This window comes from Triturus cristatus, chromosome 1_1 (genome assembly GCF_964204655.1).
Source record: "Triturus cristatus chromosome 1_1, aTriCri1.1, whole genome shotgun sequence".
Taxonomy (NCBI): Eukaryota; Metazoa; Chordata; class Amphibia; order Caudata; family Salamandridae; genus Triturus; species Triturus cristatus.
The window spans coordinates 105,161,828-105,186,095 of record NC_140579.1 but is presented as its reverse complement, the minus strand read 5'-3'; the positions used below and the strand labels follow the sequence as shown (position 1 = coordinate 105,186,095).

General features: G+C 45.8%; 1 protein-coding gene across 2 annotated transcripts in view; it reads right to left on the bottom strand.

The window, feature by feature from the left end:
* Window positions 1-24,268, bottom strand: part of LOC146869657 (transcription factor CP2-like protein 1) — a 126,164-nt gene that overhangs the window by 35,474 nt on the left and 66,422 nt on the right. For both annotated transcript variants that reach the window (XM_085609526.1, XM_085609538.1), the window contains exons 7-9: window positions 4,618-4,728; window positions 3,466-3,569; window positions 1,471-1,525 (exon numbers count right to left, since the gene is read on the bottom strand). In XM_085609526.1, the coding sequence (XP_085465652.1) occupies window positions 1,471-1,525; window positions 3,466-3,569; window positions 4,618-4,728 (270 nt within the window). The remainder of the gene's footprint in view (window positions 1-1,470; window positions 1,526-3,465; window positions 3,570-4,617; window positions 4,729-24,268) is intronic.

The window sequence follows — 24,268 nt, the reverse complement described above, 5'->3', positions numbered from 1 at the left end:
CTCTGGGTTCTGCCGGAGAGGAATGAAGTGACCCATTCCAGGGCCTTTCCTTGGATTCCAGTGTTGTCGAGGCGGTGTATTAGGGTGTGGTGGCAGACGGTGTCAAAGGCTGCTGAGAGGTCTAGAAGGATGAGGGCGGCTGTTGACTGGGGGTGAGTGCTTGCAATGTTCAACACTCAGTCCATCATCCCCTTTGGTTTTGCCATGGTGTGTATATAGTCCACCTCAAAGTAAGAGCAGGCATGGTGTGTACACAGTCCACCACAATGTAAGATCAGGCATGGTGTGTACACAGTCCACCTCAAAGTAAGATCAGACATGGTGTACACACAGTCCACCACAATGTAAGATTAGGCATGGTGTGAATACAGTCCACCTCAAAGTAAGAGCAGGCATGGTGTGCACACAGTCCACCTTAAAGTAAGATCAGACATGGTGTGTACACAGTCCACCTCAACGTAAGATCAGACATGGTGTGTACACAGTCCACCTCAAAATAAGATCAGCCATGGCATGTACACAGTCCACCTCAAAGTAAGGTCAGGCATGGTGTGTACACAGTCCACCTCAAAGTAAGATCAGCCATTGCGTGTCAACATTTCACCTCAAAGTAAGATCAGACATGGTGTGTACACAGTCCACCTCAAAGTAAGAGCAGGCATGGTGTGTATACAGTCCACCTCAAAGTAAGATCAGACATGGTGTGTACACAGTCCACCTCAAAGTAAGATCAGGCGTGGTATGTACACAGTCCACCTCAAAGTAAGAGCAGGCATGGTGTGTACACAGTCCACATCAAAGTAAGATCAGACGTGGTGTGTATACAGTCCACCGCAAAGTAAGATCGGACATGGTGTATAGACAATCCACCCTAAAGTTGCTAAGGTTTGTCCACGTTAAGGCTTGATATGGTGTGTCCGGTATCTACTACCAGATAATGGATGGCATATCCACCGTCCACCTCAACATGGTGCCGCCGGTGTTGATGAATAGTGCCCTACGGTACATCTAGAGGTAAGGAAGGGCACATCTTTTAGTGTGCCTCGAGCGCAGAATATTACGCCTTGTGTGCTCTGCAGGATAACGGATGGCTTCCTGTAGTGGGGGGGTGATGCCATATCTACCTTAAGGTAAACCCTGACAAGTGTGCTACCTACATCAAGTCAATTGTTTGCTCTGAGCAGGTAAAAGAAGCACATGTGCTGTAGTCTGAACAAGGGATGGCATGTCTACAGTCTACCTGAAGGTAAGACAGGGCGAGTCCTGTGTTCCAAGGTGGGTGGGTGCCCCTCAGTGGGGTCTGTGGTATTTCTATGTCTAGGGATCTCGGCATCCAAATCGTATGATATATCTACAGGATGCCCTGGCACTGCTCCTCACCCAGAAAATATTAGGGTTCAGGGATTAAGCTGAAGGCCAATATGTGTCCGCCCGCATCACGCAAGGCAAGTGTGCTTGTTTGGTACTTACCTCTCCTGCACCCTCCGTGGAGCTGTCTGATTGGCAGGTCGGGGAAGAGCAGACTCTGAAACCAGAAAAACATGAAGGAATTAATGGTGCAGAAACTAAAATCCTAATAAGGATATCTATCTATCTATCTATCTATCTATCTATCTATCTATCTATCTATCTATCTATCTATCTATCTATCTATCTATCTATCTATCTATCTATCTATCTATCTATCTATCTATCTATCTATCTATCTATCTATCTATCTATCTATCTATCTATCTGTCTATCTATCTGTCTATCTGTCTGTCTGTCTGTCTGTCTGTCTGTCTGTCTGTCTGTCTGTCTGTCACGAAATAAACCTCAAAACCATGAGATCTGTTAACACTCCCAGACAGAGTATGCGTGCCCCATTTACTAGCATTAATTTTAGCTAATAATATTGTGAATATGCTTTTTAACGTTTTTGATTTTCTCTTTTTAACTATATTTTATTGTATTGATATTTTTAGAACTTGTGATATGCTTTTACGTGAAATGGTTTTATGACATTTTTGTCGAATAAAGCTCAAGTTGACTGACTGGCTTCGTGGTTGTGTTGTGCCCATCCCTAAAGGGGGTACACGTGAGAGGGGGGAGTGCCTTTCCACATGCGGTGCCAAGTGGTTTTGTCTAGTATTAGGTCATGGAAATAAAAGACCGATGGCAGAGGCCTGTGCACACTTAACCTACTGTGTCTGTCATTTGCCCCATGGCTGGCACGTGCTGTCCCACGGAGAGGACCAGATAAACACAAGGTGTAGAGGCATCCTTATCGCGCAATCATCTTCGGAACCTTTGGCATGGATCAGATCAATCCAGCGCCTGTGAGATGCCAAGATGGTGCAAGAGGAGAGCGCTGCTGCAGGATTTGTAACTGAGGAACTTTGAGTGATGGTCCGTTTAAGTTTACACCAGGATGCGGATCAGTGAGCTTCTATAATGTGACATCCCATCCAAATACAGGTGGCATGCAAGGCCTGAGTCTGTAGAAGCCTGGGGCCCACAGACACTGCCACACATTCGTATGGGCATCAGAAATCACTGTGTGCCATCCTGGGCATTCATTTAACACTACAAGGCATCTTGGACTTTCAGTCCTAGTTCAACTGAGCTGCGCCCTTCAGACTACAGACCTAGATACGGTTTAGCAGAACGGAAGACTGGACTCCGACGGTGCTAGCGTCCGAGCCTTTCAACTGAGAAGGTACCCAGCTCCCAGGAGGTGCCATGCTTGTGGGCAGCGGACTGACATCAGTCAGCCCATTCTTTGCCCCGAACCCACGGTGCTCACATCGTGCTTTTCATATACGTTTCACTATCTTTATTTGTTGTATTGTAATATTGTATTTGCAGAGTGAATGTCTGTCATTAGGGGATGGTCCTGCGTACAGACGGGGTGTCCTCATACACTGATTCTAACTGAGCCCCTCTTTATCTTTGGCCTGTCCTGGCCCCGATGACATGGAGCCATCTTGTACCCTTATTCTTCAACTCTGGCTACACCTTTACTGGCCACAAGAGTAAAGGGAGATGCTGCCATTCTTATCAGACGCCTGGGAAGGAAGGTGCTTTTGCCTAAGTTCACTCAAGGACCTAGAGACCCTGACAGCTACTCAGATTTCCTAATTGTTGATCTGTGTGTTGTCGCTTTAGGGGCAGGTTTAAGTGTGGTGCCCTTCGCAGTTTTATTGAGCTGGTGACATGATTCAGTTAGGTAACCACTCACTTTATTATATCGGAGTGTCTCTTTCAAATTACAGATTAGCATACTGGCAGGGCTGACTCGGCCTTTCATATGTCTGAGGTTGATAAATTGAATACCATTTGCTTTGGTAATAAGAACTTCTGGTATTTATAGTGCTACAAAGTAGTAAATATCTGCGATAGAAAGAGCCGTTTACAAACCAGATATTGACGTGCGATTGGATGTTTCACGAGCATCTCGTGAGCAGAGCTACATCCCTTACTCACCGTTCAGGGCTCGATAACTTGAAGTTGCGAGGGAAGGAGAACCCAGGGGTGCTGCCGGGGCTGTAAGGGCTGGTGCACACTTCCACATCTGGCCATGGGACGCACTGGGGAGTAAAAGCACAGAACAAACTAGAGAACATGTTGAAGAGGAGAAAGTCCAAAGATGCCTCCTTCCTCTAATCATGGTTTTCCTATGGGTCCTCACCATTTGCCTATCATACCTCTGTAAAAACTGGGGTGTCCCTCCTGACCCCCATATCCATCCCCACTGCCTGGTCACCCTGTGTAGCTTAATCATTTGCATATTGTCCCTCCACAAGGATGATGGGGTTCATCAAGACCCCAATGGCCTTCTTCTACTCTGTCACGTAGCCCACAAAGATGTCCCTTAGCATTCCTTTGTAAAGACAGTGGTCCACTGAGAAATCCCCGATATTCACCGTGCACCACCAAAGCCCACATCTCTGACCTCCATACGGACCGCAGTGCCTTGCTGACTCCACTGCCTGGTTTCCCTCTGCCTCCTAATCATGCCATCCACATACCCTCTGTACAGAAGGGGCTCTGCAATGGCCTTGAGTTGTACTCCTCTCTCTTCCTGGTTCTTCTGTGCCCCCATCAATTACACCTACCCCCTCCGCAAAGAGCTCGCTAAAGACAGTGGAATATTCTTTGATTTCAATGTTCGATCCACCTTTGTTGGTTTCTCCGAGCACTCTAACCTTATCGAATAACACCACCACTGCCATTCCACTGAGTGGGCAAGGTCTTCCATGCTCCGCTGTATCTTATCCCCTCTTTGGCTACCGATCATGTCGACTACCCACAGCATACTTCTGAGAATGGTGATCTCTTTCTTGACTTTAATAAGCTTCTCGCCATCCTTGGATCCCCAGTGTCTTCCAGTCATGTTACCTCCTGCTCAAACCTCTGAGAATGACTTGAAGAGGGCTCCTTGCCCTCCTCCATTGTCCTATGACCCCAACCATGTTGCCTATCCCCAATGATATCTCTGAAAATGGTGCTGTCTTTCATGGCTTGAGTACCCCCATCAACCCCTTGAGCTCCCTCGTGTTGAGAACCAAGTCCTAGTAGAACAATCCTTGGTTTCTAGTACCCTACGACCTTGTCACTTAGCTTCCCCCAACAAACCTCTGTGAGGACTGTAGTATCATAAGATGGCTGATATTTGTCTCGATCTTGAATGGACCGCTTCTCAATCTTCTCCCGGTCAGTTTTCTGCTTTCTGTCTGCTCCTTTGGGCTGCAAAATGAGAAATTACATATTTCCAGCAACTTTTGTTACTACAGTCTTTCACAAAATATGCCTTTGTCAACCACAACCCTTTAATTCAGATGGAACCTCAAGATTCCAAAAGCGACCACTGGTCTCCATATGGTCTACCATAACCATCAACATCTACATGGAAATCATTGGAACCAAACATACTGACAGCAGCATCAAGATCCATCAGCACACAAATGACATATAACTCTGCCTCATCATCTCTACTTCTCGCTGTATCCATCGACTCAAAACATGCCTCGATCTCATTCAGAATTAGATATCCAGTGCGGATCTAAAATTCATACCTGCCAACGCAGGATTCCCCCTGTTTGCCAATAGCAATAAACAATCACAAATTCAAACCTGGCTTTCTGAAATGAACTTAGAATGGTTCAACCCCCAAGCGGACACTGAAGGCCCGATTTATCATTGTATTGCGTTGCACTTGTGTCACGCATGGTGTTACAAGGGCAACACAATACTTAAGTCAGATTTACCAAGCAACGCAAGGCCACCTTGTGTGTGGGGGGAGAGGAACATGGCGGCCGTAGCGTAGTCGGCCGCGGGCTCACTCCCTCGGACTTCTGATGGCGGCTGATGGAATCAAGGAGGAATGTTTAGCGATTTAACCTGACCTGATTTTTTCGATTCCCGCATTTTACTTGCGTCTTCCTCATTTTATTTTTGTCTTCTCCGTAGCACTGTTTGGCGTCCTTGTTCTCCCCCGGTGATGCGAGGGAGCTTGTTAGGATACCGAGACGACTCCCCTGTGGGCGCGTTAGACGCTCTGGGTTTCCCGGGCATGGGCGGAGCAGCCGCCGGGAAACCGCATTGGAGGTGGAAGGCTGCAGCGTTCGAAAGAAGACATAGCGGTCTCCATTCTTTGCTGCCATGGTGCACTGGGGGAAGAGTGTTCCACTCAGAGTGCAACTCCCTGGGTTCAGGGCAGGTAGGGGGAGTCCGGTCCTGGCGTCAAGCTTGGACTAAAGTCCCCAATGCTGTGAGTTATCCGTTTAAATTGGCTGGGGAGTTGGTTTGTGGGTTACAGACAGATAAAGAGAAAATTCTATATTTTAGTACCAGCAGGAGCAGGAGTGCGGAGGGGGCGGCACGGGTGTTTCATTGACTGCAAGGAGAAGAGTGTTTTGACTCAAGAGGGTTTATCACCCCCTAAAGTGAATAGATATACATTGCGTGCAAGGGCAGCTCATTTGAAAGCCAATAAGGTGATAACCCACTCTGTTTTCCCCCAACGGATATCCCCTCTTGTAGCGGTAGCTGAAGTTAGAGCTTTGGTACCAGAGCAGCGCAAGCAAGGGGCAGGGACTCCTGGGTCTGCTGGTTGTGTAACCCCAGATAAAACTAAATTACAAAAGGGTAAGACAAAACTGCGAGACAAAAAAAAATCTGTAATAAAATCAAAAATTACTCCATCTTTGAAAACCTTCTACCAGGTTTTATCACACTCTTCGGCAATCAAATCGTCTGAGTCGTCATCTATGTCTGCCAATAAAAGTATGCTTAATTCTATGTCTGGGACTATTTCACCCCATCAACCAGTTTCCAAGCTACCCTCAACTTCCACTCATACTTATTCGTCTTCATCTTTGGGGTTAAATGAGAAGATTATCGCGGAGAAGGGTTCTGAGCTTGCAGAATTAAACTGAGATGAGATTTTCCAGCATTTAGAATCCGTTGGGGTTACTGACGTTGAACCGGAAATTCACCCAGAGATCAGTCTTAATAACAGATATTCAGTGCTGAGGCAAGACTTTGATCTAGATCGGGGCCAAGTGCAAGAAAACAGTCGTGCGGAGCAAGAACTTCTGCAGAAGGATGGGTCGGAGTATGAAGCGGATCAGGATCTTGCGAGAGTGGCGCGGACGGAGGATAGGGGGAGTATGGACTTTGTCGATCTAAATCCAAATCCATCAACGTCGAATACACACTCCTTAGCAGATCTACTTTTGGCCATGAAGGAAGAGATGGTAGGTAGATTTACAGTCTCTGAGACGAACCAAGCAGAATTGGCCAATAGGTTTTCTGTCTCTGAAGCAAACCAGGTCGCTATTCGGACATCCCGTGAGGTCCTTGCTAAAAAATTAGAGGAAGTTACGGCAAGGACAGAGGCAATTGAGGAAGAAAATCCGAAATTAAAAGAATCTATAGAGACTACCACTTCCCATTTGGAGAAACTTTCTTCCCAGAACAAAGAACTGAGGGATGACCTTGAACGATTAGAGAACCATTCAAGGAAAAATAACTTGAAGTTTCTGAATGTTCTGGAAGCTGTGGAGGGGGAGGATATAGATGGATGGATGGCTCTTAAGGACGGTGCCCTTCAATAAGGTGATCTATTGAAGGGCACAGTTCTTAAGAGCCATCCAAATATTGATCTTAACTTTGAAATTCAAAGAGTTCACAGGGACCCCTTTAAAAGAAATTTTGGAAGGCAGAAACCCCGTAAAATATTGGTAAATTTCCTTTCATATTCTGTAAAGGAGCTTATTGTGACAGCTGCTCTAAAGGAAGGGGTAATCGCTTCCTATTTTTCAGATCGACCCCCCTTCTCTTTTTCTATCAGGTCTGACATCTCGCATATAACAGCCACAAGACAGTGGGAGATGGGGAAGAGATTGGAGGAGCTAAATAGTCTCGGGGCCAAAGCACAATTGAGGTTCCCAGTCACACTTCCTGTGATGTGGAACAATCACTTGCATATGATTCGTTCTTCAGAGGAAGTTGACACTCTCATTGCAAAAATTCATCATGAAAAAGAGGGGGAGGAGTAAGGAAAGAATAAGGAGGTCCTTTTTTTGAGAGCTTGAGAGCTTGGTTTTTCTTCTGCCCTTGATATATATTAGATTTCAAGTAATGGAATATTGCCGAGGGAACAGTGTCCGAATAGGCGACTCCTATTGGAAGGGAGGGTTCCTCAGGGTGAAGGGGGGTATGGGTGTTTCACGGGGCACGAAGGAGTAGGGGGATGGGGTGAGGGAGCAAAGAATAGGGGGAAAATAGATAAAAAATATTCCTCATCACACCTGTTTAATAATGATAATTGCCAAAACTTAGTAAAAGACTTCCTAGCCTATGATCGGTAACATAAAAGGGGGCCATAAGATCCATTTTATTTCTTGGAACCTGAATGGTTTGAGGTGTCCGCGCAGGCAGAGGCTGATCTTAAAGTATTTTGAGCTTTCACTAGCACAGGTCTGTCTGTTGCAGGAAACTCATTTAAATCCAACTGAGTTACAGATAGTTTTTTCTAAAATCCCTTGGGTACAGTGTTTTTGTTCCTTACAGCAATTAATAAGCAGTCATGGGGTTGCGATAGTAGTTTAAGAAAGGGGTCCCCTGTAGGATCAAGTCAGTTCAAACAGACCAATCAGGTAGAAGGATTATAGCCCTTCTGGACTTTGAGGGGACAGAAATGACTTGTTCATCCTTTTATGGTCCAAATTCGGATGACTCGGCCTTTTTAGTTAAACTACAAGAAAGTCTGATATTGGTAAATCCTCCTTTGGTAATAGGAGGTGACTTTAATGTCAGGCTCGACCCAGTTAAAGATAGATCTAATCTGAGTCATGCAATAGGGACCCAGAAATCACGGAGTGTTATGAAAAACCTAATATCTAATATAAATTTAGTAGATCCAAGATGGGCGATGGCCAATGTTTTACTTTTCACTGTAAAAAGTATCACCATTCCTCAAGGATAGACTATGTATTGGTTAATAGAGAAGCTCTTGATAACATATCGATCTTGCTGAGTCATTTATCAGATCACGCTCCTCTCTTATTTTTATTATTCTATGGGTGGTAAGTTCCCCCAATCAAGATGGACGTTGAATAGAGTAATGCTATCAGACCTAGGAATTGCTCAGTCCATTAGTAAATCCTCTCTTGAATTTTTTACCATTAATCTAGGATCCAGTTCAATAGATCATGTATGGGACGCCTATAAGGCTAATTTGAGAGGTATCTTACATGCTTTAATAAGTTCCAAGAATCGAATAAAGACTCAGGAATTACAGGTTCATGAGTGCAAGATATCAGCTTTAGAATTGGAAAGGAGTAGCACAAACCCTAATGATGTAGGAAAATTAAAGCTGATAGGAAGGAATTTGGAGGAGGCTAGGCAGGATGTTGGGTCCTTTTTAGATCTGAAATGTAAGGCCCAATGTCAAGTAAGAAATATGGAAGTTTTCGAGTATGGGGAAAAGGCAGGGGCTCTACTGGCTTGGAAGGCGAGGTTGGATCGGGCAAAAAACAATATCAGTGAACTTATCATTGACGGCAACGGGAATAAATCTAGTAAGCCGGGAGAGATGCAAAAACGTCTTTTATCTCTTTTCTTGGATCTATATAGGGAAGATCCAACTCAGGACCCGATATTCTCCTGGCTAAGGGATAAGTCCTTACCAGCTCTCACTGAAACCTCCAGAGATATGTTAGATGCACCCATAACTATGGAGGAGATAAGGAATAAAAAAAAAAAGATCGAAAAATAAAAAAGCTGCTGGTTTAAATGCCCTCCCAAATTAAATATATAAGCTACTTCTTGATGAACTTTTACCGGTGCTTCATATACTATTTAATTCAGTGTATTGTTCTAATGGGGTGATGCCTAGATCTTGGAAGGAGGCCACGATAGTTTTAATATTAAAACCAGGAAAGGATACCTTGATGGCCGATACCCACCGTCCGATCTCCCTGCTGAACGCCGATTACAAGATCTTTATGGGTGTCCTAGCAGGGAAAATGGCGAAACTGGCACCTAGCTTAATTAATTCCGATCAGAAAGGTTTCATGGTAGGGAGGGCAATCCAGGAACAAACCCAATAAGAGCGGATCCCTTGGCAGTAGTGGCCTTGGACGCTGCTAAGGCCTTCGACCGGGTCTGTTGGAGGTACCTCTGGGGGGTATTGGAGGTCATGGGTATGGGTCCTGTCTTTGTGCAGACTTTAAAGCACTGTTACTTGGGTGCATCGGCAAAAAGTCTCTTGAACGGTTCCCTGACCTCAAGCTTTGATATTCAGAGAGGGACAAGGCAGGTGTGTCCCCTGTCCCCCCTCTTGTTTACCATTTATATAGAGCACTTAGCCCAAACTATCAGACTGGATAACACTATTACTCCATTTAAATCATCAAATTATGAGTGTAAATTAGCACTGTATGCGGATGACGTGATCATATATCCAGAGCAGGTTATTCCACAACTTGAAAATAGGCTTTAGGAATTTGGTTTAATTTCAGGGTACCGCGCAAATTCGGCAAAAACTGAAGTAATGTGCTGGAATACTCCCTATAGAGGCAGCCCCATTTGCATATGGCCATGTCTGAACTGGGTTGGCAGAGTGGGCTAAAGAACGGTGATAGATCAAACCCAGATCTGTTGACTGTTGACCCCTGTTATCGCTACTTTCCTTACGCCTGCTTCAGGACTGACTTAGCCATGATATCCTATGGAAGGTGGATATCATGTCTAAGTTTGTGGGGCCCTATCAACAAGCTAACGCCACATTGCGTGAGATTATCGCTGGGTTTCCAGCGATAATCTCATGTTAGGCAGATAGCGCGAGGATTTTTATCGCTTTTGAGATAAGCGTTGCTAATAGCACGCTATCTCAACGATAAAAATCCACCCTAGCCGGCGATAATTATCCTAGTGCTACGTGCGCTTAGCGATAATTATCGCCAGTTGTTGCTGATATGTCCCTCTGTCGGCCCAATAGGGCACAACCCTCCTCTCCCTGGTATACCCAAGAACTTAGAGATCAAAAACTGGCCTGCAAGCACCTTGAAAGAATCTGGAGGAAGGAGTACAATGATAAAGGAAAACATTATTTAAAAATAGGTCTAGCTCAGTACAAACAGATGCTTCAAGAAACAAAGCAAGAGTTTTTTGCTAAGAGAATTAATTTAGCAAAGAACTCAATTAAAGAACTGTTTAAAATTGTAACCACCTTAGCACATCCTGCCCCTCCTCCCATTCCAGCTAGCCAGGAACTTTGTGATAAAATAGCTAAATCTTTCTTTGACAAAGTAGAGGCCATTTTCTCCACATTCACTAGCTCAACAATCAAAACATCCTCGGACCACACAGCCGAGCCTAACTTAGGAACATGCTCTGGGCCACAACTTGATAAATTTGCCCCGGTTATAACATCAGACATTCTCAATCCTCTTATGACGGTGAAATCAGGCTCACCATACGATCCATGCCCAGTTTCCATACTAAAGCTAAACCAGTCATTTCAACCTTGACTTCCATCATAAATGCTATGTTCACGGAAGGATATTTTCCCAAAATTTGGAAAAGCGCAACTATACTGCCCCTGCTTAAAAAACCGAGTCTAGACCCTAAAGACTCTAATAATTTTAGACCTATATCTAGACTTCCACTATCTGCAAAAATCGCAGAGAAAATTAAGAATGCTCAACTTAGCTCTTTCCTGCAAGTAGCTCAGGTGTTGGATCACACGTAGTATGGGTTCCGAGGGGGGCACAGAATGGAGACCGACCTGCTTAAATCTACTGAAGAGCTCAGGGCGACACTTGACCAGGGAGGAAAAGCGGCTATGATCATGTTGGACCTGTCAGCGGCCTTTGATACGGTCCATCATGCTTTGTTGATGGACCGGCTGCAAGCGATTGGAGTCCAGGGCTCTGCCTGGAAACTACTCAAATCCTTCCTGTCAAACAGACTACAAATTGTCTCCCTCTGTGAATTCTCTACCAAACTGTTCTCTTTGCCCTGTGGTGTCCCCCAGGGGTCATCTTTGAGCCCAACACTTTTTAAAGTTTATGTGTCACTGTTGGCTCCCCTGATCGAATCCTACGGTTTCAGCCTGACCTCATATGCAGACGACACCCAAATTGTGGTGTTGCTGTGGCCAGGTAAGCTGCAGGGCACAGCATCCCAATTCCATGACTGCATGACTGCTGTGGTTAATTGGATGGCCCAAAATTGCCTCAAATTAAACTCCAGCAAAACGGAGGTTGTGTTGTTCGGAAATGACACCAATTTCTGGACCCCGGCTTGGTGGCCAGATACATTGAGTCCCCTTCCCTCCCTTATCAAAAGATAAAAAATCTAGGAGTCTGGATAGACAACAAACTTAGTTTTAGGGACCAAGTGAATGCGGAGGTCCCATCTGCATCATATACTCTAAGATCTTGCAAGAAAATCATTCCATTCTTACCCAAAGACAGTCAACAAACAGTTATTACTGCTTTAGCCATGTCCAGACTGGATTATTGCAATAGCCTCTATATCAATATCCAGGAAGGACTCGTGACTAAACAGCAACTTCTGCACAATGCAGCAGCCAGACTGCTCACCGGCATATCAAAATACGCCTCAATCTCGGCTGAGATCAGAAGGCTTCATTGGCTGCCCGTTAGAAAACGGGTTCAATTTAAGTCTCTGTGCATGGTTCATAAGGCCCTTCATGGATCTGGGTCCAACTATCTTAAATTGCAATTACATTGGTATGCACCAAAAAGACAACTGTGCTCCTCGGATGCTAAGTCGGTATCGGTGCCCTTTGTAAAAAAAGCCAACTGGGGTGGCAGGAGTTTTGTGGTGGGAGCAGCCTTCCATCGCATCTTAGGAGCATGACAAACCTACTTGCCTTCAGGAAGGCTTTGAAAACTTGTCTCTTTACTGTCTAATCTCTAATATTTACTCCTCCTGTCTTTAGGCCTCTGTAAGACTTTATTTAGCGCCAGGACACCTCCGGGTAACAGTCGCGCTTTAGAAATGTCAATAACATTAACATTAACCTCAGTTCAGTTGAAGAGCCAGGTCCTGAGGACCTTCCTGAATAGATGCATGAATGAGTGACTCACTGTTTGTATGTGTTGAAGACAGCATGTGTGCAGGACTGTATAGGTGGATGAGTGTGTGTATGGGTGTGTTAGTGAGTGAATGACTGTCTCAATAGTGTCTTTATGAGTAACTACATATGTTTCAAACTAGTATATGTGAGTATTGGTGTATATAAGTGAATATATGTGAGAGTGAGAGATTGGAAGAGTTCCTGTACAAATAAGTAGGTGGTTCTATAAGTGATTGTTTAAGAGAGTAAGTATGTGTAAGTTTCTGTAGAAGTAAGTGTGGTAGTGTGTGTATAACTGTATATGCAAGTAAATGGATTTTTGATACTTTGTTTGCATGTGTGACTATGTCTGTGTGTAACTCTATGGATGAGTAGCGGTGTGTAACAGGATGTATAGGTGTATAAGTACATATGATGAGTGAGTACATGTAAGAGTGACTGTGTAGGGACTGTTGGTGAATGAGTGGATGTGTGTGTAGATCTTGGAATTACTGAATAGTTGTGTTGTAACTGGTATTGGTATGTCCATTGTTTTGAGAATGTTAGTTTGTATTTTTGAGTGTGCATCAAAGGTTATATTAGGGTGAGAGGAGGTCTGCCACTCTATCACAAGGATGATGTCATGAGTGATGTCATTTGAGATGTCATCAGTGATGTCATGAGTGATGTCACTGATCATGTCATGAGTGATGTAATATGTGACGTCATCAGAAGTGCATTGCGGGCGCGCGAATTATAGTTAGCTGAACTAACTATAACGGGGAATTTCTATGGTTTTGTATGAGTGAAATGTCCAACTAACTGTAACGCCCCTGAAACCTATGGTTTTTTAGTGAATTTCTAAGGTTTTTTTAAATGCTAATTTCTAACTATAACGTGCCTGAAACCTACGGTTTTTTCAGTGAATATATTTATATTTATAATACTATGTATACATGTGAAAATGTCTCGGTCCGCCTGTTTGCCTCGGTGGCACAGAAAAAATGGGTGGAACTGACGTCAGCACGCCGACGAGGTCCTCTTATAGCTACGATGATGTCATACGGTGTCGCGAGCGGAGCAGTGCTATTATGACGTCGACGTGGGAGAGCTAGGAAAGAATTTCCGTGGAATGCTGGTGCAGGGGATATTCACCTAAGTGCTGAGGCTAGTCCTTTGGGAGCAACTGTTTATGTTGCCACTCCAGAAACCGAAACCAGTGATCCGAGGGCAGAGGCCCTGCAGATGGCACACGAGGTGGGGCGCCCAGTCGTGTGCACCGGCGGGGCAGCGAAGTGACAAGCACAACAACCCACAAAAAAGGTAACGAGGGCACTTAATAACATAGGATCTTCTCTTTGTATCTGACAGGAACCACAAAGTTAAAATGCCCTAGTACCAAAATGTAGAATTAGTGCTACAACGGTCTTCAAGAGGACCTGCGAGGCCGCTTCTGCCTCCTGTACCCTGGAGGCAGTACATGGGTTACGCGGTACGGTGACTGCGGTAGGACATACACTCGTTGACCTCTCGTGGCACTGCTCCACACTTCAGGGAGGACGCTTTCCATTAGCTATGTTTTCTGACGACGTGTCGCGCCGGCCCCGTCCAACAACAGAACTCCTTTAGATCCAAACAGACTCTTCCACTTTCTCACCGGAAGTGAAACCAGGCCACGCGGACACTTTCACAATACAACAGCTGGGAATGCACTTTTCGGTAAAAAAAACACATTCCTTCCTCCTAATTAATCAAATAAACGTCTCACTGAAGAACAGGGGCCAGCTTTGATCGGTAAACAGCTGTTACAAAGACTTTTTTACTTTACGATACCATTACAACGCATGCATTACCACGCATGCGTTGTACATCGCAAAGTCATTACTACACATTTTTTTAGAATGCATGGTCATTTACCACGCATGCCTTTACAACACATTTTGTTGTAAAGGTATGTATGGTAAATGACCATGCGTTCTAAAAAACATGTAGACGAACCATGTTGTTGTAAGGAAACAGAGGCTGTTCCGTTTCCTCACAACGACATGCATCGCCCCTCAGAGACGATGTGAAGCAGGAACCATGAGGAGAGAGGAACCATGAGGAGTGAGAGATAAGGGGGATTGGGCATGGGGTGGGTTTTTCTTTCTAGGGTTTAGGGTAGTGCAGTGGTGTTTGGATAGTGTAGGGGGTCGTGCTGGGGATAGTGTTTTAGGGTTTAGGGTAGTGCAGTGGTGTTGGGTAGTATAGGGGGTTGTGCTGGGGTAGTGTTTTAGGGTTTAGGGTAGTGCAGTAGTGTAGGGGGTCGTGCTGGGGGTAGTGTTTTAGGGTTTAGGGTAGTGCAGTGGTGCATGGGTAGTGTAGGGTGTCGTGCTGGGGTAGTGTTTTAGGGTTTGTAGTGTAGGGGGTCATGCTGGTGATGGTGTTTTAGGATTTAGGGTAGTGCAGTGGTGTTTGTGTAGTGTAGGGGGTCGTGCTGGGGATAGTGTTTTATGGTTTAGGGTAGTGCAGTGGTGTTTGGATAGTGTAGGGGGTCGTGCTGGGGGTAGATTTAGGGTTTAGGGTAGTGCAGTGGTGTTTGGGTAGTGTAGGGAGTCGTGCTGGGGGTAGTGTTTTAGGGTTTAGGGTAGTGCAGTGGTGTTTGTGTAGTGTAGGGGGTTGTGCTGGGGGTAGTGTTTTAGGGTTTATGGTAGTGTAGTGGTGTTTGGGTAGTGTAGGGGGTAGTGCTGGTGTAGTGTTTTAGCGTTTAGGGTAGTGCAGTGGTGTTTGTGTAGTGTAGGGGTAGTGCTGGTGGTAGTGTTTTAGGGTTTAGGGTAGTGCAGTGGTGTTTGTGTAGTGTAGGGGGTAGTGTTTTAGGGTTTAGGGTAGTGCAGTGGTGTTTGTGTACTGTAGTGGGTCGTGCTGGGTTCTTGTGTTTTAGGGTTTAGGGTGGTGCAGTGGTGTTTGTGTAGTGTAGGGGGTCGTGTTTTAGGGTTTAGGGTAGTGCAGTGGTGTTTGTGTAGTGCAGGGGGTCATGCTGGGGGTAGATTTAGTGTTTCGGGTAGTGCAGTGGTGTTTGTGTAGTGTAGGGGGTCGTGCTGGGGTAGTGTTTTAGGGTTTAAGGCAGTGCAGTGGTGTTTGTGTAGTGAAGGGGGTCGTGCTGGGGGTAGTGTTTTAGGGTTTACGGTAGTGCAGTGGTGTTTGTGTAGTGTAGGGGGTTGTGCGGGGGTAGATTTAGGGTTAGGGTAGTGCAGTGGTGTGTGGGTAGTGTAGGGAGTCATGCTGGTGGTAGTGTTTTAGGGCTTAGGGTAGTGCAGTTATGTTTGGGTATTGTAGGGTGTCGTGCTGGGGGTAGTGTTTTGGGGTTTAGGGTAGTGCAGTGGTGTTTGGGTAGTGGAGGGGGTAATGTTTTAGGGTTTAGGGTAGTGCACCCAACCAGCCACAATATCCATGGACAAAGGGGATCCTGACTCTTTTGAATGCTCCGCAAATTGAATAATTTGGGTCAAGCGCCCTACCACGTCCAAGACCTATCAATTCCTTTCTTGGGAACCCTCATATACTTGGAGAAAAAGGTACATAGTTTCTCATCAATTTCAGGCGTGTGTGCCACCTTCCCTTTCAGTGAGGGCCTGGGGCATTCTCCCCTCATCCTATTCCTGACCTCCCTTTCAAGGTGTTGATGGATTTTCCCCTCCTCATACTCTGCCACTTTGGTGTCAGGGGTCCACTCCGCCGACCTAGGATGGTAAATTTGGGTAGGCTCGAACATGTCCGAATGGACCCCGTCCCCAACCCGGGACTGAGAGGAGTGGGACGCTTGATGCCAGGGACGCCCGAGTCCTTATCCTCATCAGAGGAGAAATCGTTCTCCGATACACCCTCTCCCTCCAAGGGAAACCCGCCGTCGGGGTCTACAATAGTGGTGACAGCATTGCAATTTTCTCTGGACTCCTCCTCCTCCGGGCAGGGTGCATGTTTTAGCGTTCGTGCATTCTTGAGGAAGGTCTCCGTAAGTTTATCAAATCCTTCCAAGTGCCCCGTTATGCTTAACGGCCCTTTTATTCCCCATCTAGGAGCTACTGGGACCCGCTACCACTAGATCTGGGTCACTGAACACCCCAGGGATGCTTTTCGCCAGCTTATCAACCTGATCCCTAAGAGGAGCCAGCGCCCTAGAAATAGCCAGAGAGAGGGCTTGGTCCACTGCTGGAGGGAGAAGTTGGGGGGTCATTCCTCCTCCACTTGCTGGTACGATGAGTAAAAATGGTGTTCTGGAGAAGACACGATAGCAGAGGGTGTGAGCACAGAACAAATGCCCTGAAAATCCTTAAGGCAGCCCCCTCGCCGGTGCTCCTACAGCTGGGCTTTCCCCGAAGCTGTTATAAGAATAGACTGAGGCGTAATACCAATTACCACAACCAGGCGGCGCTGGTCACTAACGTGGCCATGTGGGGAAATCACCGCGTAGCGGTGTCAAAATTAGGCGAGAGTTGGTCGGGAATCAAGCGGACACTAAAGGAGTGACCGGACTCCCAAACGCGCGTAAAGACCAGCGGGAGCGCTCGATAGAGCTGCCTCGCTCAGACCAGACGCGCCTGACAGGATCTCACCGCGCGCAGAGCGCACAGCGGGAGAAACTGCGAGGGGGCGAACGCTCTCGGGCAAGAGCCTGCTGCGCAGGGAATATGAAACAATACCAAGGCAATAATGATAATAACCTGCACAAGAAACCGCTATACAAACAGCAACAACGTCAGATTAAGCCAAGAATGTAAGGAATGCACTTAACTGACGAGCAGCGAAGAAAGAGGAAGCGGAAGGGACGTCACACTATTATATACGATGGACTGTGATATGATTGGACTATAGTTGCGTTGGAGACTACCCCCCTAATGGTTCATGGGTTGTGTAGTCTTTTGTTTAATGATTGTTGTGTTACGGGTTTTTTTCGGCAGCAATAACCATAATTTCTATGGCAAAATGAACCCCCTCATTTTGTTCCTTTTTAAATTAAATGTTTTAAGTGTTACCAGTTTATTCCAATCAAGATGGCTTCAGGTGTGCCATAATGTTGTCATAAGTAAGACTGTTAGCTCTCTAGTTGTTCTTTAGAACACTCTGGGAAGCTGCAGTAGAACACAAAGGCATTAACTGACAGGCTGCTCCTGTTGAAATATAACAGGAAGATATTTGAGATCTCACTTGAAACATGTCCTAATTTTTGTTTCTACAGCTCTAACCATAATTTCTTTGACAAAATGAATCCCCTCATTTCGTTCCTTTTTAAATTAAATGTTTTAAGAGTTACCAGTTTATTCCAATCAAGATGGCTTCAGGGGTGCCATAATTTTGTCATGAGTAAGACTGTTAGCGCTCTAGTTGTTCTTTAGAACACTCTGGGAAGCTGCAGTAGAACACAAAGGAATTAACTGACAGTCTCTGCCCTTGTTGGATGTACATGATTTACTTAGAATGACAGACTTCATTCTCATATGACTGAGAAAGATAATGTGAATTTACAGAAAATTTGCTCTCATTTTAGCTTCAGTTTTCTCTCAAACATGATTCATGATATCCCAGCAGAAGGTTTTTCACAGGGTAAAATCACCTTAGAACACACCACAATTCCTGAAATTAGTATGGTATCATCAACAAATGAATTCTAATGTAACTAAAGTCTGTTATCACCCTTTATAGTTCTCCTTATGGTAACCCTCAAAATCTTCGATTCACTATAATGCATTTCAATGGGGTAGTATCATGTATATTGGTCCAGAGATGGCTGCCAGCAATTCCAGGATGAAGAGCCAATTAGATCTCACAATGAGATGTGTCGTTAGGCTCCGCCCAGATATTTAAACTTTTTCTTTTTCTAATTTCTCATGAACTACTGAACGGATTTACACCATTTAACAAAAAGGGATCCTTCTGAACCAAGGGCAACCTTTTCATCAAATTTGGTGTAATTCCGTTCAGCAGTTCGGGCTGTAGCCGTGTCTAAAGTTTCCTATGGGAATTAACATGGAGAAAACACGTTTTGGGACCCCCCTTTTTTCTCAGCCCCCGCTTGCCGAATCTCCCCGAACCTTTTAAGATAGGAGCTGACCGGAGCGCCCCACGAACATTTTGCGAAGATTAGTCAACCGACGCCAAAGTTATTGGGAAAAGAATTTTACGATTTTCCTATGGATAATAGGTCCTAACTATAACTACCTACTGGCGACTGCCAGTAGGTTATATATATATATTCACTGAAAAAAACACAGGTTTCGGGGACGATATTGTTAGTATTTAGTCTGACATTTCACAAAACCAGAGAAATTCGTCCGTTATAGTTAGTTGAGCTAACTATAACTCACGCAATGCACTGCTGATGATGTCACATATTACATCACTCATGACATGGTCAGTGACATCACTGATGACATCTCAAATGACATCAGTGATGACATCACTGATACCATCATCCAGAGACTGGGTGATTTTTAAAAGTTTAAGAATGTATATATAGATACGCAAAGGTGTATTGAAGAATGAGTGGGTATATGAGTGTCTGAATGGATGATTTAGTAGGTGCATGACTGACTGTATAAGTGAGTGATTAAACATGTCTTAGTGAATGCATGTGGGATGCTGTTTCTGTGCGGGGCTTGCCAGGGCATCTCTGGGGCCATTTCGTCTTGCTGATCATCACCCTGGTGGGACTTTGGTCCCGGGGTGCAACGTCCCGCTTTACTCCCCACCTTGCCTGGCTGCCACACACCCTGGTGGGACTCCAAGTCCTAGGGTGCATAGCGTGCCTTCCCGCCACCTCAGCTGAGGGGAAGGTGCCCTCCATCGCGCTCAAAAGCGCTGCCTCACCCCCCGTGGCACGGGACGCTGTTTCTGTGCGGGACTTCCCGCTACCGCAGCTGAGGGGGAGGCGCTCTCCAATGCGCTCAAAAGTGCTGCCTCACCCCCCGCAGCATGGGATGCTGTTTCTGTGCGGGGCTTGCCGGGGCATCTCTGGAGCCATTTCATCTGGCTGATTATCACCCTGGTGGGACTTTGGTCCCAGGGTGCAATGTCCCGCTTTACTCTCCACCTTGCCTGGCTGCCACACACCCTGGTGGGACTCCAAGTCCCAGGGTGCATCGCGTGCTTTCCCGTCACCGCAGCTGAGGGGGAGGTGCTCTCCACTGTGCTCAAAAGCGCTTCCTCACCCCCACGGCACGGTATGCTGTTTCTGTGTGAGGCTTGCCAGGGCATCTATGCGGCCATTTCGTCTTGCTGATCATCACCCTGGTGAGACTTTGGTCCCAGGGTGTAACCTCCTGCTTTACTCTCCACCTTGCCTGGCTGCCACACACCCTGGTGGGACTCCAAGTCCCAGGGTGCATCGCATGCCTTCCCGCCACCGCAGCTGAGGGGGAGGCGCTCTCCACCACGCTCAAAAGCGTAGCCTCACCCCCCGCAGCGCGGGACGTGTGCGAGCGAAGCCCGGGCCAAGGGCGGGCCTGTCCTTGCCCGTCATTGCCAGGAAGAGGCAGGGCAGGGCCACCTCCCTTACATCCAACTGCCAGACTGGGCCGTACACCATCCTCAACCCAAAAAGGTACTGTGTTATGTGACATTTTCTCCACCTGGGCCCACTTTTACCGAAGTAGGGACTTATCATGAATTCATCATTGTAATCTTTGCCAATGGCCCTGGGACTTAGTAGGAAAAGCTAACCCTCATTGAACGTTTAACGTTTAAGCTTGCACGTTGTGACCAGATAGACTAGGGGTCTATTGCATTGTACTTTGGTGACATATTAATTCAACCAGGACAATAAAATGGGCAAAAGGAAAGAAATGGAGGGAGTGGGGGTGAGCAATGGTGCAAATGGGGGGGGCAGGGAAGGGTAAAAAAGCAAAAAGGACATACAAACGCACTGCAAATAACTATGTGATGGATAGGATAGACACCCTCATTCATGATTGCGAAGATATCCTAGATACAGAATCATTAACATCTAACTCTAACACCCAAACATTACCCCATTACCCCAAAGTCCCAGCGGAGTGCATACACCAACCATCCCCTCCATGTTTCGTAAGCACTCCAGGAACGGAGCATTGACACATAGTAATCAGATCCCATCAGAATTCGCCGAGGCGCAGACGGTAGATTCCCCTCCTCACGACATACTTCTTCAAGCCCCAACGACTCCAACTATAACTAGCGGTAGTCAACCTGGTCTTCACGTACTTTGCACAAATAGGTTCGCAATTTTGGCAGACACTACTGGCGCCTCGGCGGCTCAGATCATGCCCCTATTGCCACAAATTAAAACTGAGAGCAGTGAAGAGGTGACTCCATCATTGCAAGACCTCCATCAGCTAGTTAGCTCTCTTAGGTTGGATATAGGAGTCATGAGAATTAAGATCGAGGAGCTCACCAATACGGTCAAAACCCTATCGCAGAGGAATACCCCGCACAAACACAAGCACCCTTTATGCCCCCCGGTCCAACAGCGTTTACTGCGTCCACATGCCCAGCGAAGTTCCCCCTCCATACAGGCATAGAGAAACCAAGCAGGTGATAGAATCCTTGCGCTCCCACCAATGTTGCGTAAACAGGTACCCTTGCCTTCCATCACAGGACAGGCAGATACCGGAAAACCTGATCCCCAGAATCCAGATTCTTCACAAGCAGCTGCACACCGCACAACCCAATTAAGCGCATTAACAGCTACGCGTCCTATTGTGGCAAACCTTCAAATGAGGAACTACCCACCGCATACTTCCTCTCCACAGGTAAAAAGAGTATTTATGGTCAACGTCCCTAAACTAGATATTATGGTTGGTTATGAAAGCGAGGACTCATTAATCAATAAGTCGATACACTAGATTCGTCATGTTATGGGATGTTGATCACTCATTCGGGAGGATATTGTCCGGGCTAGGAGATGCACGTCACGTACACAATGGGCTGAGTATGTCCTCCTTCTGATTAATTCCATCTCTCGAGGATGTCCAGTCCCAGAATCATGGGAGGGGGCGGGGGTAGTCCCAATTTACAAGAAGGGAGCTAGAGAGGATCCTGCCAACTATAGGCCAATCAGCTTGATCAATGCAATGCAAAAGCTGGTCGGCAGGGTCATATTGAAGAGAATCCAATCGTGGGCTGAGGAGGAAGACATCCTCTCTCAATACCAGGCGGGAATCCGGGCCAACATGGGAACGGTGGACCAGGTATTTAGGCTTCTCTTGATCTATTGGAAGGTGGCTGATGACACATTGCTGATCTCTAAGACCCCAGCCGGCCTGCAAAAACTCCTGAATAGATTCCAACTTTTTTGCAATACCCGGGGGCTGGTCATAAAAACATCCAAGACTAAAGTTATGACATTCAATCCCCATAAATCGTTCAGAAACAATATTATTCTAGATGGGACACACCTAGAGAGAGTAACCACCATTGATTACCTTGGGATACGTCTCTTAGGGAAAATGCAGTGGAGACCCCATCTTGACAAAATGCTTCTGAACCACAAGCGTGCTGCTGGGGCACTGAGCAAAGAACACCGCTCATCATTCAGTAGACCCCGGCACTCGCTGTGTATGGAGCTAAGGCAGTTAGCTCGGCTCTGTATGGAGCCGAGCTTTTGGGTTTCAATAATCTAGATGAGATCAGCAGGTCAGAAAACAAGTTCTTTAGGCATCTGATTATGCTGCCTCAGAGCGTCCCCCTAACTCCCCCGATATACGACAGGGGCAGGCGCCATTTGAAAGATATGGCAAAACTTCGCCCATTGCTTTTTTGGGCTCGCCTTAGGAGAACACCGGAACTCGCCAACTATGCAAAAGCTTTTGCAGAAGTATTGAGTTTGGACACCAACAAGGGGTTAAGTGGATTTCCAATGTTAAGGCACTAATGACAACTCTTGGCCTTAAGGAATCCTGGAACACCCAAAATCCACCAAGTAAGATAGAACTCAAGCGCACTTAATGGGGCTGGATAGACGCCAGAGACCTTAGCAGTCCAAGTATGTGAAGTCTTACGGAAGAAATCTTTCAGCATAAGCAATCTCAAAGCCTTGAACCATACTTGGACATAATTCAGATCCCAAGAGACAGGGCACTATACACTCACTTCAGATTTGGTTCACTTCCAGTTCATTAATTTACTGCGAAGTGGCGCCCCCCACATCAGACCACTGAAGAATGCCCTTCTTGTGGGGCATCCAAAGTGAGTGTTGAGCATCTTATGTTCGCTTGTCCAGGGTACGCAAGCGCTAGGTCTAGGTGGCTTGAGCCAATCTGCGAACAACTAAGCAATCTCGATCATCGAGTAGCTTTACATATATTAAAATCTGATTCGAGAACCCTCTTTGTTTGCGGAGTCGCCAAATTCCTAGGCCGTGCCTGGATAATCAGGCACAGCGAAACATAATAGAACAGAGGGGTGAGAGGATCAGGTCCCTCTTCGACCTCCCGCTCAGACTTTTTAATCACAAAAAGAAGAGGGAGAAAAATATTTAGTGATGAAAAATGAGTGAAAAGGAGGCGCCTCCTTTTCACTCATTTTTCATCACTATATATTTTTCTCCCTCTTCTTTTTGTGATTAAAGAATAATCAGGCACAGCGCCAAAAGAAGGGCGACCTGATTTTGATCCGGAACCCTTGTGAGCAAGAACAGCTGAGCAAAAAAGGAGGATAAATGTAATTCAAATTGTTATACATTGACCCCTACATGTGGCATCAAATACCCTTACTTTTTAACCATATTTTCAGTGTTTTTAACTAACCAATCCAAAATTAAATGTTTAATCCATGATGAAATAGCTTTATATTCTGATTGTCTTAATTTATGTGCTGCTATATTTATTAATTTTAATAGTCTGTATTCTCTTCTTTTTGTATTGATGGATTGTTTGATGCTTTTATGATACTTGTTATTGAAATAAAGATATTTGACTGACTGACTGATTGCATGGGTGAGTGACTAATCTGTGTGAATGTCTGTATCAGTTTGTCAGTTGGTATGTAAGTGGCTGCATGGGTTGGTGAGTAGCTACATGAGTGTCTATATGGGTTAATGATTGGTTTTCTGAGTAGCTATATATGGGTGCCTGTATGTCTCTGGTGGTGGGTGGGTGGGGGTATAACTCCCTGCATGGATGTGTGAGTGGGTGATTCAATGGATGTATGGGTTCATGAGTGCATCTGCGAGGGGCTGCATGGGCAAGTGAGTGTGCGTATGGCTGTGTTGGAGAATGAATGGATGTTACAGTGGTATATGTGTGAGTAACTACATATGTGAAAGGCAGTATATGTGAGTGTTTGAGTATATAACTGACTATATGTGAGAGTGGAGGTATAGATAAGTGTATGCTTGCGTCAGTGATTGTATAAGACAGTAGTGTTAGTATCTGTATGAATACGTGAGGTGGTGTGTGTAAAACTGTATTGGTGAGTAAATGGCAATTGTGATTGAGTCTTTGGGTGACTGACTAGGGGTGTGAGTATCTCTGTGGGACAGTGGCAGTGTGAGAGTGTCTGTATGGGTGAATGACTGCATATATCAAAGGCTGTATTGATGAGTGACTGCGTGTATGAGTGACTATATCGGTGAATGAGCCGATGTGTGTAGATCTATGCATCAGTGAGTGAGTATGTACTAACTTATATGGAATACCGGCGTGGGATGAAAACATGCGCTGACTGCAGAGGCCCATCTGT